Genomic DNA, 18,558 nt, shown 5'->3' on the forward strand with positions numbered 1-18,558 from the left:
TCCTTATATCTTAGTTTCTAGTTTGAAGTCTTTTTAATCTAATGGAGTCTCACGTATTTTCTGTTACTTTTTATTGTTAATAAATTATTCATTATTTATCTCTTAGATGTTTAAAGTAAAACAATCAGAAAATTTGAAATAAGGATTACCATTACTGGTATAAAGTGTTTTTTTTTTTTTTTAGCTAAAACTGAAAACTGCCATAGGTTATATTTTAAATATTAAGTTTCACCTATAAGTGGAGTATACATATATTTCAAAAATGATAATAATAGTCCCTGGAGTGTGATGGTCCCCTTCCCGTGTCCATGTGTTCTCATTGTTTAATTCCCACCTATGAGTAAGAACATGTGGTGTTTGGTTTTTTGTCCTTGCGATAGTTTGCTGAGAATGATGGTTTCCAGTTTCATCCATGTCCCTACAAAGGACATGAACTCTTCATTTTTTATAGCTGCATAGTATTCCATGGTGTATATGTGCCACATTTTCTTAATCCAGTCTATCGTTGTTAGACATTTAGGTTGGTTCCAAGTCTTTGCTATTGTGAATAGTGCCGCGATAAACATACATGTGCATGTGTCTTTATAGCAGCATGATTTATAATCCTTTGGGTATATGCCCAGTAATGGGATGACTGGGTCAAATGGTATTTCTAGTTCTAGATCCCTAAGGAATCGCCACACTGACTTCCACAATGGTTGAACTAGTTTACAGTCCCACCAACAGTGTAAAAGTGTTCCTATTTCTCCACATCCTCTCCAGCACCTGTTGTTTCCTGACTTTTTAATGATCGCCATTCTAACTGGTGTGAGATGGTATCTCATTGTGGTTTTGATTTGCATTTCTCTGATGGCCAGTGATGATGAGCATTTTTTCATGTGTTTTTTGGCTGCATAAATGTCTTCTTTTGAGAAGTGTCTGTTCGTATCCTTCGCTCACTTCACACCAGCATGGCATGTGTATACATATGTAACAAACCTGCACATTGTGCACATGTAACCTAAAACTTAAAGTATAATAATAATAAAATTAAAAATGATAATAATAATAAAGCTTAGAAGTAGATAACATATCCTCAATTATCTGATCATGTACTATCTCTACACCTCAATAAAGTCACAGGGAACAATGTGATGTATAATGGAATAGTATGAAACTTGTACCAAATGTTAAAAAACAAAGATTCTGCAACTAATTATGTACTTTGAAAAAACATTGAGTCACATACCAAATATATTTCCAATTTTATTTTTTGTGATGCAATGCACCTCTTAGCAGGTGTTTCTCGGTAGAACAAAGAATAGCCAACAAAATGCAATTCACCTTCTATAACAACTCCTTGATAGTTATTTGAAAGCAGCTTCATTTGAAACCCAATCGCTGAGTATTACTGCTAAAAACAACAGAATGACCTCTTACAAAAGAGTCTCACTTATTATATGCCCATGCCATGCATAAATCAGAAGAACGTGTCTTAGAATATGTATGATAAGATTTAGTAGCATAGAAACCTTCATATAGAAACTGCCCCTACTACACACACACACACACACACACACACACACACACACACACACACGCATGCACACATCTGAGGCTTACTTCTTTGGCCTAAGCCAAGAATCATTTAGAATAAATGTATCTGAAGTTAGTCAAACAAAGAGTGCTACCCATATATTTTTATTCTTCCTTTTAAATATATTTTATTTCTTTTCATCTTATTAGCAATCTAAAAGCTACTAAAATTTCCTACCCATGCTTTAATGCTAGTATGTTGACTATCACTTTTGGTATTTAACTTTCAGATAATTTTAGAATAGATCACCTTAGAATACACGTTACAAACATTTTCAGGAGAATACAGAGCAGTTTACTTAGTCAAAACAGTAGAAAGCATATGCACAGAGAAGTAGCAGAAGATAAGAATATTAAGTTAGAGCCAGATTGTAGAAGCTATGTACTTTGATATTTATTAGGTAGATGATAAAAAGACATCAAAGTTTATTTCGAGTAGGGAATGTGATTTGAAATTTTAACTCCACTCTCCACTCTCAGTTAAATCACAAAACAGTGTATTTTATTTATCTATTTTTTTCTATTGAAACCCATGGTTTTCTAGGTTTTGATGAATTATATTTTCAAATATAATTAGCAAGTCTACAGTGCATCTATATGTCAAATGCAAATGCATCTACAGTGTTTTGCTAATAATTTTTCCATCTTCAATTGAGTAACAAAGACCTTTCTAACATACGATTCATTTTTTGTCATTTGCAAAGTATATTCATTTAGTTGGGTTTGTTTTGCATGATTAATTTTGACTGATAGCTGATTTGTTTTCTATTCTAGGTTGTGGAGACTAATTTGGTTGCTTTTGACTGTCACTGGATCATTATAAATGAGGTAAAGCCAACTAAACCTTATTCTTAACTCTGTGTCCTTTTTTCACATATATAATTGTAGCATTTCCAATGGCCTTGAATTTTTAAGCGGAAACAAAACTTGAAGTAAACATTCAACTTACTGAGTGAATGCTGTTTAACAAAGATAGAATGAAGAATTTTTAAAAATGATAAAGGGTTTTATATTAATAAAATAAATGGAGAAAGTCTTTCTCACTGAGTCTCTTTTAGCTCTTTCTCTTGGCTCATTCTGCCTGCTCGAGGAGATCATCTTTATAAAAAGTACAGTTCTACTTTGTAAGCAAAGTAAACTCCTCCCAGTGGAGTGCTTGTGTTCCATTTATATTTTAATGTTGTTTCTAGAACTGTTATGTCCACCCTCCTTACATGAGTATTAAAAAGTTCAGCATATGAATATGAATAAACACAGAACAGATTTTTCCCTTTTCATAAGGAAGTACAACTGTTTTCAAATCTTTAGACTTGTCAAATTCTTGTGAAAGTCTTTTGATTTTTGCAAAGATAATACATAAGATTAAAAATATATTACAACCTAAAAGCCCTGTGAAATAAGTTGTTCCATTAGGACCTGCCAGTCAGAAATGGAAGGAACAATGAGCAGATCAGTCATGGACAAGTAATGTGATCACATAGATTTTTCCTCAACAAGATGTAGTACTTAGTCATACCTATTATTTATGAATAAAAATAATGTAATATTTACTTATTCATTATACTAAATACAGAATTCTAGAATAATAAGATTTCTTTTAGGGACAAAATAGTATTTTTGGATAAGAATCCTGGTTTTATAGTCAGCAAGATAGGTTTGATCCTGGCTATAAAACTTGGTAGCTGTCTTAACATGGATATCAGCTTCCTGTGCCTCAGTTTATTCATTTGGACAAGTATAATAACAATTACTTTGCATGTTCATAATAAAAGTTAAATGAGGTATTATCAGGTGCTCTTAACACAGTGCTTGACAAATGACACTCAAGAATGGTACTGCAATAATGATCATATCACGTTAAAATTCAGAGATCATTCCCTTATATATTATCTTATGGAATACTAAACCATATTCTCTGAAGTACCGAGGGAATGAGGTCCATAGAGAATAAATTATTTTCCTCTTTTTACACAGAAAAGTGAAAATAATTCCCAGTTTCAAGTTGTTTCTCCTACACTACACTTCATTGATGGAATGATCCTTTTTATTTCAGAGTAAAGACGCTGAAAACACCTTACAAGTCTGTTTTTGGTCTGCCAAACATTAGGTTTCTATGAATTTTAGCTGTATTTCTCATGTCAAAATGAGATAGGTTTTTCTGAGATTTCCTCAGGCAATACGTATCTGGAGGTCTGCTTTTCAATAAAGTTCTGGTACCTTCTAAGTTTCTAGTATGTCTTAATTTTCATGTGGAATAACTAAACGTTGGGATAGAGGGAAAGACAAAGGAAAAGGAACTTAATAAACCTTCAGATTAAATATTTTCATTTCAATTTTTCTCCAAGGAAACTAAGTTTCAAAGAAATTAAACAATTCAGCAAATATTACACAACTATTAGTGATGACAATGGAATTTAAAACTTAATCTTTTTCAGTGTAAAGCTTTGGTTGGTTTTGTTTTGTTTTTGTTTTGTTTTTAGCTTTTAAGTTCAGGGGTATGTGAGCAAGTTTGTATGTAGGTAAACTCGTGTCATGGGGGTTTATTGTACAGATTATTTTGTCACCCAGGCATTAAGCCTAGTGCTCATTAGTTATTTTTCCTGTTCCTTTTCTTCTTCCTACTCTCTTCCCTTCAGTAGACCCCAAAGTGTGTTGTTCCCCTCTTTGTGTCCATATGTTTTCATCATTTAGCTCCCACTTATAAGTGAGAACATGAGGTATTTGGTTTTCTGTTTCTGCGTTAGTTCGCTGAGGAAAATGGCTTCCAGCTCCATTCATATTTCTGCAAAGGACATATCATTCCTTTTTTGTGATTGCACAGTATTCCACAATGTATATGGGCCACATTTTCTTTATCCAGTGTACTGTTGATGGGTATTTATGTTGATTCCATGTCATTCCTATTGTGAATAGTGATGCAATGGACATAGGCATGCATGTGTCTTTATGATAAAACAATTTATATTCATTTGGGTATATACCCAGTAACGTGATTGCTGGGTGAAATGGTAGTTCTGCTTTTAGGTCTCTGAGGAAATCACCAAACTCTTTTCCACAATGGTTGAACAAATTTACACTCCCACCACCAACAATGTATAAACATTCCTTTTTCTTCACAACCATGCCAGCATCTGTTATTTCTTGACTTTTTAATAATAGCCATTATGACTTGTGTGAGATGATATCTCATAATGGTTTTGATTTGGATTTCTCTAATGATCAGCGATGTTGAGCTTTCTTTCATATGATTATTGATCACATGATGTATTATTTTGAAAAGTGTCTGTTGATGTCCTTTGCCCACTTTTAAATGGGGTTGTTTGGTTTTGCTTTAAATTTGCTTAAGTTTCTTGTAGAACTTAAGGATAAATAGACCTTTGACAGATGCATAGTTTGCAAAAATTTTCTCCCATTCTGTAGGTTGTTCACTCTGATGATAGTTTCTTTTGCTGTGCATAAGCTCGTTAGTTTAATTCAATTTTGTTTGTCGATTTTTGCTTTTGTTGCAATTGCTTTTGTCATCTTTGTCATGAAATATTTGCCCATTTACATGTCTAGGTTGTTTTCCAGGGTTTTTATAGTTATGGGTTTTACATTTAAGGTTTTAATCCATCTTGTGTTAATTTTTGTATATGGTATAATAAAATGGTCCAGTTTCAATCTTCTACATATGGCTTGCCAGTTATCCCAGCAATCATTTATTATTAAAGGAAAGCGTCCTTTCCCCATTGCTTATTGTTGTCAGCTTTGTCAAAGATCAGGTAGTTGCAGGTATGCAGCCTTATATCTGGGCAATCTGTTCTGCTGCATTCATCTATGTGTCTGTTTTTGTACCAGTATCATGCTGTTTTGGTTAGTGTAGCACTGTAGTATAGTTTGAAGTCAGGTAGCATGATGTCTCCAGCTTTGTTCTTTTCCCTTAGGATTTTGTTTTTTGATACATGCTTTTTGATACATTTTCACTTAGAATTTTGTTTTTGACCATGAGAACAACATGATCACCCACAGTTTAAGGCTCAATTTGTACTTTGGGAGAAATGGCCTCTTCATATTATATAGGTGTAACCTGAATAGACTAGCATGTATTTAATTGGTAATAAATAAATATTTTTTGATAATTATCTTTATGGTTTATATTTTTGAAATTTCTACTGCCTCAGTTATCTTATGGGAGCTATTTATGTCACTAGCTTTTTTTTGTATTAATTATTTTCTAGATTACTTTTTTTGAAATAAGGATTCTTCTAATTTTTTGTTTTTATTTCACATCCTACTTTGGACAGGATATAGACTACACAGATTTCCTGATGCAAAACCAGCGAGAGTCATTTTACCTATTCATGTCAATCAACCTTACTAGAAAAATAAAGTGACTTCTTACCTCCTTAGAGAAATGGATTAATCTGGACAAATTAATGCTTACAATCACTAAATTGAAATGGCCATTCTCCTGTATTGGTTGATAAGATTGCAGAAGGAACCCCTTAATTATTTTTTTTTAATATCCAATTTAGCTTCCACAACTATACCTGAACTTAAAAGTATAAACTGAAATAGAGCTTCTGAGAACAACATGGTCATTTACCCACTGTTTAAGACTAAATTTGTACTTTGGAAGAAATGGCATCTTCATATTGTATAGGTGTAGCCTGAATAGACTAGCATGTATTTCATTGGTAATAAATAGTATGGAAAGAATAATAAAAATTTATGTTTTATTGTATTTTTCATAAGCATTATGATTCATGTTTTTAAACTTATTAAATTTTATTTCATAAAATATTACAAATGAAAATATTGTCATTAAGTGGATGCTCCATAATTTGGGCCACTATTTTGCAAAATAAAACATCCATATAAACAAAGCAATCTCACTGGTAAATAACTCAATACATGTTAAAAGTCTAGGAGATAATTAAGGAGACCTCAATTATTTTCTCATCCTTCAAACTTAGGTTTTCTACTGTGAATTGTCTAATAAAACTTCACCATCACCATCACTGAAACCGTTATCTCTTTCTTACCCACAGCCCTACTTTCTTGTCCTCCAGCAGAGGTATAATTTCTTTTGGGCAAGCCACACTGCCTAGCCTCTTAAAAATACAATGTTCACAACCCATACCATTTACATTACACAGGTTAGCACTTTTATCTGAACAAGGTTAAAACTCAGATAATGAGCAAATGTTTTCTGTATTTTAACCCATAAAAAAATAAACAAAAACCATTATTGGCTGGTATATCCAAAATCAACACTCTTACTTTCAAATTATTCCATTCACCCGCATACTTATTCTCATTCATCCACTTTATTCTGAATTATGCCTCAGAAAATGACTTTTACATTTTTCTTGCACACTTTTCATTTACATGCTTGTTTATGGGAATTTATAATGGATGAATTATAATTTTCCCTAGTTTCTATAAAAGAAAAAAAAACATGGATTTCTCAATATTGCTAGGAAGCTACTAAACTCTAAATGTAATAATAAAAAAAACCCTCAAAAGATGCAAATGCCCGTTTTGGCTGAACGTGGAGAACATGAATCTGTCTAGTTTTGTTTGTGTAGCTATTATTTTGTTGCTAATTTTAAAATGGGTTGCAGACATTGATTTAATCTTATTGCATCAATAGTTTTTAAAGGAGGGAATATAAATCAAAGTTGGCATTGTGCATCATGATAGAAATTGATGTAGAAACTTGAAAACAATATATTTTTTTCATTTGCATTAAGTGTGCTATAATAATGAGAGGCTGTGCTAGCTCATATGGTGTAATCAATCATATGTTAGTGCTTGGTAATAGTATTTATCTTCTCCCCGCAATCAGTGGATCCAGCTCAGAGCAGCCTTTCCATGCAAGTATTGTCATCCCTTCAGGGCCCTGAAGCAGATGGCTTAACACTTTATTTAAGTTTTACAAAAGTTAGAAATTCAGATAGGAAGACGTGCACTGTTCAGAGCTGCAAGAAGCACAATGCTTCATATACCCTTCTATTGCCTGGTAATATCAAATATGACCTTTGTTGTCTTGATGTGACTTTACTGGCTTTTTACTTAATTTGAATAGTGTAAGACATTATTCTCTGTTAATCACTGCTGGGTATTACATTTAAGGAGAAAGTTGTTGGTTTGGTTTTTTTTTTTTTTTTTTTTTTTCTTTTTTGACAGAGTTTTACTCTTGTCACCCAGACTGGAGTACAATGGCGCGATCTTGGCTCACTGCAACCTCTTCCTCCTGGGTTCAAGCGACTGTCCTGCCTCATTCTCCCAAGTAGCTGGGATTACAGGGATGTGCCACCACGCCTGGCTAATTTTTGTATTTTTAGTAGAAATGGGGTTTCACCATGTTCGCCAGGCTGGTCTCGAACTCCTGACCTCAGGTGATCTGCCCAACTCAGCCTCCCAAAGTGTCAGGTTTACAGGTGCGAGCCACCGTGCCTGGCCGGTTTGGGGGGTTTTGTTGTTGTTTTGAGATTTAAAAAGCCTATGTGTAATGGAGGTTTTTAATTTTTTCTAGTTTAATGATGAATTGAACTGCTCACTTCTAAGCTTTCAAGTAGAAAGTTGCCATCCTGCTTCTCTTCCTGTTGCTACATAGCCTACAGTTGGATTTGTTCCATTTTTTAACATTTGCATAATTGATTCATATTAATGTTAAATTTTATGGAAGCATCAAAGGGTCATCTTTGATAAAATATGAAAAATACAAACAAATAAGAAACAAACACCACATAGTAGAGGGCTTAATCTTAATACTAAAATCTGCTTTATTTAGAATTGTTTAACATTTTAAAGTATTCTGGTGTCTAGAATTAAAATTTCAGGTATAAGTCTTTAGAAGATGATAAAATCTTACCATTCATTCATTAAATAAATTTTGTATTTATCAACATTTATTGAATACCTACTATGAGCCAAAATATTTGTTAGATGCTAAGAGGTATAAGAATGGGAAAAAGAAAACTATTCCTCTGAAATTGTTATTTTTAGTCTAAATTGGCATCTGATCTAATGGATTTTGAGAGTCTTTTCTTCCCACAATCTTATTCATTTCAACCTAAAGCTGATATACTACAAGGATTCAGAAATGATTCAATTCTCCTAAGAGATTTCTTCTGGGAAATGGCTGTTTCTAGATGGAGTTGTATCCCCAGAAGATATTTTAGCATTCCTTTTTTCTTCCTCGGGGCTTTCACAGTTCAGGATTCAACCGACATTAAATTATTAAAGCAAAGTGAATAAGAATATTTTGTCGGACATATTGACTTTGATTCTTAGTAGTTTTCAAGTATCTAGGTAAATTATTTTTGGGAAAAAAGGCTTCCTTAGCCTAAATAAGTAAAATAGAAAAGTTAAGTCGCTAAAAAATATTTAATCATTTGTTATTGCAATGTTAATTCTACTTTTATGAATATACTCAATAAAATAAAGAATATGAGAAGGAAAATAATTTTATAATTTGGGTTCTTTAAATTACTTAGAGCTCAGGAATACTCTATATCTTTTAAAAGATTAAGATATTTAATGGTGCTGGGGGCTTGGGAGAGTGAGTGCTTTATTGGTAAACTAGTTCTTCACATGATTATTTAAAAAAATCTGACAGTTTAAACATTTTTTAAAAAATTCAGAGCATTAGGATAATATAGATCCTAGTAGATTGTATAACATTTTAATACACAAGTTTATTTCTGGACTTTTTTCCATTTAAATGGATCTCTTTATAGATTAAATGATCACTTGTCTTTCAGTGTTTATATAACTTTGCATCTGCCACTCTCGAAATGCCCCTTTTGAAATGCGCAAGTAAAGTTCCGTAAATATAAAATAGCTGCCTAATCAAGTTTTCATATCACTGTTAAAGTGTTTTTGAGATCACATGTCAAGACTAAAATTGCAAGTGAATTTTTTGAGACAGATTGTCTGTTAGTTTCTTTCAGAATGACAGATTCTTTCTTCCCAGAAAATTACTTTCTCTTCCCTTCCCCAAATAATAATAGGCAAAATACACTCAATTCAAATTGACATTTCTTCAGATATATTTTAGTTGTTTAGGTGCCTGAGAACTTCATCTTTGGAAACCTATAAAAGGTAACCACCCCTTTTCCTTTTTTGTGGGTTTGAAAAATGTCCTTTCAAAGGATTTGGCTCATGATAGATGACTACATCATTCCTTCCAGAATCATCAGGAAATTAAATGCTGAAATAATGTATCTTTACAGTTTTAATTTCTACCATTCATAAATATTAATCTAAATAACTCCTGTAAGGAAATATGGGCATGTATAACTTCTTCAGAGACTGTTTCTTTTGATGACATTTATAAATTCATCCTATGAGTAGAGTATTATGAATGAAGAGCTTCAAGTCTTCCTGAATCTTTGTTTATAAACTGAGAATAAATAGCATCTGATTCAGAGTATCATCTGTTAGCAGAAAATGAGATAATAAAGTAATTAGTATTTTGCTTAACATATAGTAGATACTTATTAAATGTAAATTTTTATCCAATATGCTGATTTGTAGTTCATTATGAGTGGTGTAGATAGAGATGCTGCTGTTTGATAAAATGTTGATAAATCTTAGTATTGCTAAAGCAAAAAAAAATACCATATACATAAAACAACTTAGTTAATATTATGAGAAAAGTCATACAATTTTCCACTGCCTTCAAATGAAAGTTCCTGTCTGTATCATTTGGAATTTAAAAATTTGGAAGACATTGAATAGCAATATTAATATTAATTAACTTTAAAAGATGTCTGGTTAAAATTGGGACTTCAAATGGAGTTGACAGGATACCATTTAATCCTACTTTGTGAGTAGATTACATAGAATTTAAAAGTGACCTGCTCTTTGACAGACAAAGTTTTTGGTGGCCAGTGAAATGACACAGACTTAAGGAAAAAGACGGCATTTTAAACTGAGAAAAACCATTTTTATGGAACATTAAGGATTGATTAAATGCCCAGAAATCCAGGCTATTACACTAGAGCTAGCTGATGGCAGGCATTATTTTATTTTCAGAAAAATCTACACTTCGTAAAGATCATATATAAAGGACGATTTTTGAATCTAACATATGCTACAAGAATAATATGTAATTAATCTGGTAAGAAAAAAAGCACATTTACACCTATGAATTATCTGTTTTCTTTCATTTTTTTTGTAATAATTTCTTAGATCAAACCTCAGAAATGCTCACTGCAACCCAAAACTTATTTTGTTTCCAATCTTTTATTTCTGTTGCCGTAAGAATTGATTGAAACCAATAGTATGTTAATTACAAAGACTTCATTGGTTGAAAACGTTCCAAATGAACACTATTAAGCACCAACTTCTCTAGTAAAGACTACCTTAAAACTAAAATTTATTTTAATCACTTTTATCCTAATTCCATTTAGAATAGATAAAATTTGTTTAGATAAAATTAATTTAGATAAAGAGCACTGGGTTTCTCTCTCATCTCATCCTGATTCAGATTGTGTTAAACAACAGAATTTTTCAACTATTCCTTACCAAGAGAAACATACGAGTTAACATCAACAATTCTAATAAATTATTAGAAAAACTCCTTATATATCCTCTTGCTCTACTTGCCTCAGTTAAAAGCCAAATTTTTCATTGCTAATTATGTGTGTGTGTGCATGTGTGTGTGTGTATGTGTGCGTATGTATGCATGCGTATGTGCGTGTGTGTAACTCTTACATGGCAATTACTTTCCTAGATACTCAAAATAATAGGTACTTGAAATCCATTAATTAATAATAAACTATAATAGCAACTTACTTTGTGACCTTTTTAAATGTTTTGACCACACCTATATGTTTCTACAATGTTCAACATTATAAATTATAAACTTATTGTTAATAACCATATGTAAGTCAATTGCTCCATTTAGCATTGTTTAGGCACTAATGTATATAATTTAAAGCATAGGAAGCAACTACAAATGAGTTGATAATTTTAACAAAAATATGTTGCTTTCATTTAGATATGCACTAAGCATTAAAACCAATATATTACAGTAACAGAATCCCTAACATTTACAGATAACAACTCATAATAGGTTTGTGTTTTGTGACTGTATTAAAGTATCTCTAATTCTTCCATCTCTTATCTTATAGGAAATAAACGACGTGGACGTACAGGAACTTGTAAGAAGGTCAATTGGAAGGTTAACGATTATTCGGCAGACATTTCCAGTTCCCCAGAACATAAGTCAGCGGTGTTTCCGTGGCAACCATCGAATATCTTCAACATTGTGTGATCCAAAGGATCCATTTGCTCAGAATATGGAGGTATATTATAAATGACAGGATATTTCTTCCAGGGTGCTTTGTTGGGCAATTGCAAGGAGAGCTTTATGAGTTGCATTGGATTCAGAATTATACGTGTTATTTCTGAACAATTCTCCTCCAGCAATTTCATTAAGTCTAATGGGGAGAAAGTGCTAAGAATTTGCGTCTTTGTTCTTTTTGATCTCATTATAGAAAAATTTCTACTTGCTTAATAAAAAAATATAATAAGTAAAGGTTATTTTCTTCTAAACAAGTAGGTCCATAACATTTCCCACAGGAGAATTTGTAATTGGTACTCCTTTTTCCAAACTCTAAATTATTAAACTAATAAATGTGCTTGACTTTTCTGGCCTAAGAAGGACATAGATATTTATTCTTTTTAAAAAGATTGGTCTCCAGTTTGAATAACTCCAACAAAAAAAATTAGATATGAAAAAAGTGCTGTAGCATTGTATGGTCATATCCAACTCCGAGAGGATATAGCTGAAACCTTCAGCATCCAGAATACAACAAAGAATTTGAAAGATATAAATAAAATCTCTGAACAGCGAAAGAGAGAACACCAAGTCCCTGTAGCTTACTCATAAGAATGCCCTTTAAATACTTACTTGAAGCCTATTTCTTTTTCTTAAGAAAAAGCCTCTGTGGTTTTTTTTTCCCTTTGCACTGGAGATCTCAATATGTCAATCTGAAGGGGGTGTTACACAAAGCAGGCACACAGGACAACAGCAGGGAGCCTTAAGGAGCCCTCTTAAGCAAGATACAGGGGAAAAAAATCAATCAGATAAACTAACTCATATAACCTGTCAGTATAGGACTCTTCCTGCAAAAACAAATCTGTGCCATAAAACAACTCCTAAAGGTATCACTGCAGTATAATGCTAGCATATGTTAATATTTAAACAATAACCCTGAGATATTAGCAAATATTAAAGTCATGGCCAATCTTAGAAGTGAGCAAAACCTAATATATTTTAGAAACTTGTTCTTTAAAATATTTACCATAGGAAACATTTTAGTACTTAGAGATTTTCAGTTTTAACAGTTTGGAAATATAACCCTAGGAAAACTAGTTCCTCTCTAATAATACTAGATAAATAAGGTGCTTTTGCAAAACTAATCTGAAAAATAACCCCACAACCTCCCTATCCTTAGTCACCTTTGAATTTTTAAAAAAGGATTTGCCATTTATCCAACCATTTCTTCTAATTACTATCACTGTAGTACGTGGACTGGCTCCAGGATCATTACCCTGTAACTTTCTGTTGCCTACTAGATTTTAAGCTCCTTTAGAATAGGTCCTTTCCATGGCCAGGTGCAGTGGCTACACCTACAATCCCAGCAATCTGGGAGGTCAAGGGGGAGAATCACTTGAACCCAGAAGTTTGAGAACAGCCTGGGCAGCATGGCAAAACCCCATCTCTGAAAAAAAAAAATAATAATTAGCCAGGTGTGGTGGTATCCTCCTGTAGTACCAGCTACTCAGGAGGCTGAGGTGGGAGAATCACCTGAGCCCTAGAGGTCGAGGCTGCAGTGAGCCAAGATTGTGCTACTGCACTCCAGCCTCCAGCCTGGGTTTCAAAGTGAGTCCCTATTTCAAAATAAATAGATATGTCCCTTCAAGAACCCAGCATCATAAGTACTCATAACGTGCTTCTCTACCATTTCCTCCATCATAATTACCACAGTGCTTTGGATCTGTATGAATATATATGTTTGAATGTAATTGAGGAGAAGGCAATAGTCAAAGTAAATCTTCTGAAGCCTTAACAACATCTCTTTAAATTTCAGTTCCACCCTTATCTATATGTGTATTAGTTCATTCTCACACTGCCATAAAGTACAGGGAAGAGGTTTAATTTACTCACAGTTCCTCAGGGCAGGGAAGCCTCAGGAAACTTACATTCGTGGTGAAAGGGGAAGCAAACATGTCCTTCCTCACATTGCAGCAGGTAAGACAAGTGCTGAGCAAAAGGGGGAAAAGCCGCTTATAAAACCATCAGATCTTGTGAAAACTCACTACTATCATGAGAATAGCAAACGGATAATCATCCCCATCATTTGATGACCTCCCACCAGGTCCCTCTTATGATACATGGGAATTATGGGAACTACAATTCAAGATGAGATTTGGATTGGGACACAGCCAAACCATATCAATATGCTTATAATGTCCCATGTTTGCATTTTAACTGGTCATGGATATAATTGATGTGAAAATGATAGAATTCTAAATAGAAAAAAAAGAAAGAATTTTGATTTAGAAAATTATAAAATATTAAAAGTTGTTTTTGTTAAAAGAAGTATCAGGAAATGAAATACAAACTTAAGAAAAATTATTGACTGTGTCATTTAGGGACAGCAGAAATTATTTTACAGCATATTTGCCTAACAACATAATCTTTCCATTTCAGTTGATGAGGACTTCAATATCTGTGAACAAATATTTTATTTATGTCTATATTCCTAATCTTACCTGAAACAATAAAGTATGGGGAAGCACCAACTTCCTCCTGACTCATACCTTCATCTTGGTCCTGTCAAACCCACAGATGGAAGAAAACAAGAAAACTACTTTTGCGTTGAGGATTTGTTACATGTGAACATCCCTCTTATGTGTGATAGAATTTGATCTCTAGACTGTTACCTATTTTAATATACATAGAGAAGTAAAATTTAGAAAAAACAGAAAATGCATTTCACAAATTTTTTAATTAGTGTCCAAAGACTGAAACCCAGGATTAGCTTAAGTTGCAAAATAAATATTAAAGAACACCTTTTAACTAGAAAATGGTGTTTTTGCAACATATGTAACAAGCAGGAAGTGATCCATTTACTGCTTAGTGGAACTAATGTTAGTTTGGCTGCTAATGGAGAGAAAACAGAAACATTCTAATACTTTGGCTCCTTTCTCCATCTAAGAAAAATTGTCTTCAAATTGGGAAGGTTAGAGTAAAATTCATTAAAAGAAAATATTCCACTGGTTCAGAAGGAGCAGGGAGATAGCAAGAGTAGGGGCACTGCTTTGAATTAGGCTTGCCAAATAATTGCTCAGAGTAGCCAATCAGCCAGCAGGAACGATCAAAATATGATAGCTCAGAAATACTGGAGAAACACTTAGGAAGAGGACCAAGGTACAAGAGATTGGTGTATTGTCCCAATTACTGAAAGGAAGGAAAAAAGATTCTCATGGAGTTTAGCATATTAAATGTTACTATGTAGATAAACTGTAGAATATATTATTAAATCAATGGTTTGGAGTACCTCAGATAAGACAACAGGGCTTCCTTAAAAACAAACACTGCCAAACTAAGCCTTTATTTATAATTTTTTTTTTTTTTTTTAGATTGGGAGAATGTCATAAATCTATGTGTTACATGTTGATTTTTATGTGGTGTTTGACAAATTTTTACCTGAAATCCTTAGGAAAGATATTGAAAAGTCTTGACAGAGTGATGACACTGAAACATTTTCACCAAAGGGTTCCTAAAGGCAGAAGATAGTGAACACTCTGGCCTCAGATAGAAAGCAAAATAAAGCTCGAAAATATTTAAGTCTCATTATTACCTTTAAAAGTTATAACATTTGTGTATATACAATTAAAAGTAATACTTCAAATTATTTGCCAATTAAACTAGTTGTTTTTCTCCAAATATTCAAACAAAATTGATATCTAAATAAATCAATCAAATCTTCAAGCAATATTGATATGACTAGAATATGCCTTAGATGTATTCGGTGGCTTTGAGTACTTCCTGATATCCACAACCTACCACCAGGGTTTCTTTTGTCCAGAGTTTGAGGATTGTAGAACCAGATGAATATTCAAACTGCAGTGATAAACATTCTATTCCTGAAATGCAAGGAACTGTCTATGGTCATTCACAAGATTCTATTCTTGGACCTAATATTTTTAAAATGTCTATCACTACGTGAATGAAGATGAATAAAACATGCCTATCAAATTTGTAAATGGCATAAAGCTAGAAGAGAAAGCTTATGTTGTATTAGATAATCAAGTTCCAAATTGTTAGTGTTGACTGAATAATAAGCCTAAATTTGAAAAAGCACAGATAAAGTATAGGTTCAAAATCAATTACATGAAGAATCCTGGTTTGACAGCTGTTCAGATCCCTTAAGTTGAAGGTAAATTCAGTGTGTGTGTCACACAAATCATATTTGCTGTAACTATTTTAATATAATCGTGGTCTCTATGTCAGAAGAATTTTGCTAAGATAAAGAGATCTAATGTCTTACACTATTCTCTCCTAGTCAGATCACATCTGTAATAATGTGTCAATTCTGGATACTAAATTTTTAACAGAAACATTGAAACACAAGAGAAAGACAGAGAAAGAGAACTAAGATGATCAGCCTAGAAACGATACCAGGTGATGAAAACTAAAAGAAAGATATCTCAAAGCAAGCCACAGATGGTGTCAAATATTGAAAGCTTGTCATGTAGAGGAGGTGAGTGTGGAGATTTGGTGATGTCAAAGAATAAGTGTAGTGCCAGTAAGGTAGGGAGAAATGATTGGTCATATGTGACATACTGGAGTCTATGATTTTAGAGGTGATGTATGTTTCTGTCCAGTAAATGGTCATTTGTGTTGGTTGAGGCCTAAGTAGAAGTGAAGATCATCTGTACAGAAATTGAAGTGACCTTTTAAAATGATGAGAGATAGTTTGGTATTATTGTGAAGGAGGAGTCAAAGGCCTTACAAATAAAATAAAATGACCAAAAGATCAGTTAATGATGACAGAAAAAAGCAATAAAGTGTAGCATAGGAAAGAGTGTGAAGCTCAAAAAATGGGCACTTGCCTGCAAAAGAAAAAGTGTCAGATTAGGAGGGGTAATGAAAAGCTCAGAGAATATTACCACCACTTCTTGATCCTGCAGTTTGGAATGTGGACAAATGAGGAGACGTAGTCATTTATTGAAAATGCCTGTCATATAACCGGTATGAAGCACTCACCTTTAAGACTAGCATAGATGCTCAAAATACATGCCTCAGGGTCTGCAAAAGAGAATGTGCCCCAGCAGTGTCAGGTTTAGATAGAACCCAGGTTACCAGATTTTTCGTGTCTCAACGTCTGCCAAACACACCTAGCTTTAAAATTGACTTTCTTTTTTTCTCCTCTCTCCATCCTTCATCTTCTTTTACTTGACAACTGTTTATCAAAACCCAAATATGTGCTAGGCTCTAGGCTAAGTCTAAGAGAAATAAATTACGGGGAAAAATGGAAGAGAAAAGATGTACAGTATGAGTCCCCATTCAGGAGGAATTTATTTTTTTGTGGAAAAGGTAGATTTAAAAAAGAATTTAGTATTCTGATATGTTTCAAAGACGTATGCACTGTGTGTTCCGGTAGATGAAAAGAGGTGCTCAACCTTGTGTAGGATAAGGAAAGAAAATCAGAAGTTGGCAGGGTAGGATTCTCCTAGCATGTAAGCTTTGAACCAAATATTGAGAAATGTTAACTAGTTGGAGAAAGGTAAGGAGATAGCGAGGGATGCTACCCCAACAATCTTTTTTTAAAAAAAAAAAAATATATATATATATATATTTTTTTTTATTATACTTTCAGTTCTAGGGTACATGTGCACAATGTGCAGGTTTGTTACATACGTAAACATGTGCCATGTTGGTGTGCTGCACCCATTAACTTGTCATTTACATTAGGTATATCTTCTAATGCTATCCCTCACCCCTCCCCCAACCCCACAACAGGCCCCGGTGTGTGATGTTCCCCATCCTGTGTCCAGGTGTTCTCATTGTTCAATTCCCACCTATGAGTGAGAACATGCGGTGTTTGGTTTTTTGTCCTTGTGATAGTTTGCTGAGAATGATGGTTTCCAGCTGCATCCATGTCCATAAAAAGGACATGAACTCATCATTTTTTATGGCTACATAATATTCCATGGTGTATATGTGCCACATTTTCTAAAGACACATGCACACACATGTTTATTGCGGCACTACTCACAATAGCAAAGACTTGGAACCAACCCAAATGTCCATCAATGATACCCCAACAATCTTAAATACACGTTCACCAAAGGGAAGAGTAAAATAAAGCTAGAAAAGTAAGAGGAAGCAAGTTTCAGGCAGTAGAACCAGGAGGGGTTAGGAAAGGCCAGAAGGTTGTGTATTATTTTGATTTCCCTGGACATGTATCCTTCACGTAACTTCTATATTTTCCTGTTGGGTCTTTACTGCCTAATTCTAACCTGAATGTTGATTCATGGACTAGTTTTAGCTGTATAGCAGACTTCAGCCATTCTTTTGTAGTCTATCTAGTAATTATCAGGCAAAATGGGGAGTGGCTGGGATAGGGAGTGAAAATAGCCAGTCCTAATACTTCCTTATGAAGGACAAACTTGTATTGCACATAATGCATTGAGTGTTCAATGTCTCTTCAAAAAAGGCCTACAAGTATTATACATATAAAATGATATTTAACAAACACAAAGGATTGAAGATTTACATGGTATGTAAAAGAAAACTCACAAGGCAGTGTTAGGAAGTTCTTATTAAAAGCTGTGCATTGCATCAGACTCTAATTATCTCAATAGCCAAAGCTTAGTACCATTCTGTGATGTGGGTAGACTATTTTAAAAATTTCCTCCATGATTAATTATAACCCGAGGACAATCCATATAGTCTCCTGTATGTTTTTA

The 18,558-nt window shown here is 33.5% G+C and overlaps 1 protein-coding gene across 5 annotated transcripts in view; it reads left to right on the forward strand.

Annotated features, from left to right (window-relative positions):
• Window positions 1–18,558, forward strand: part of GRID2 (glutamate ionotropic receptor delta type subunit 2) — a 1,507,251-nt gene that overhangs the window by 901,010 nt on the left and 587,683 nt on the right. For all 5 annotated transcript variants that reach the window (XM_034958923.3, XM_055111628.2, XM_003829901.5 and 2 more), the window contains 2 exons: window positions 2,350–2,403; window positions 11,703–11,876. In XM_034958923.3, the coding sequence (XP_034814814.1) occupies window positions 2,350–2,403; window positions 11,703–11,876 (228 nt within the window). The remainder of the gene's footprint in view (window positions 1–2,349; window positions 2,404–11,702; window positions 11,877–18,558) is intronic.

The sequence above is a fragment of the Pan paniscus genome, chromosome 3, assembly GCF_029289425.2.
Source record: "Pan paniscus chromosome 3, NHGRI_mPanPan1-v2.0_pri, whole genome shotgun sequence".
Lineage (NCBI taxonomy): Eukaryota > Metazoa > Chordata > Mammalia > Primates > Hominidae > Pan > Pan paniscus.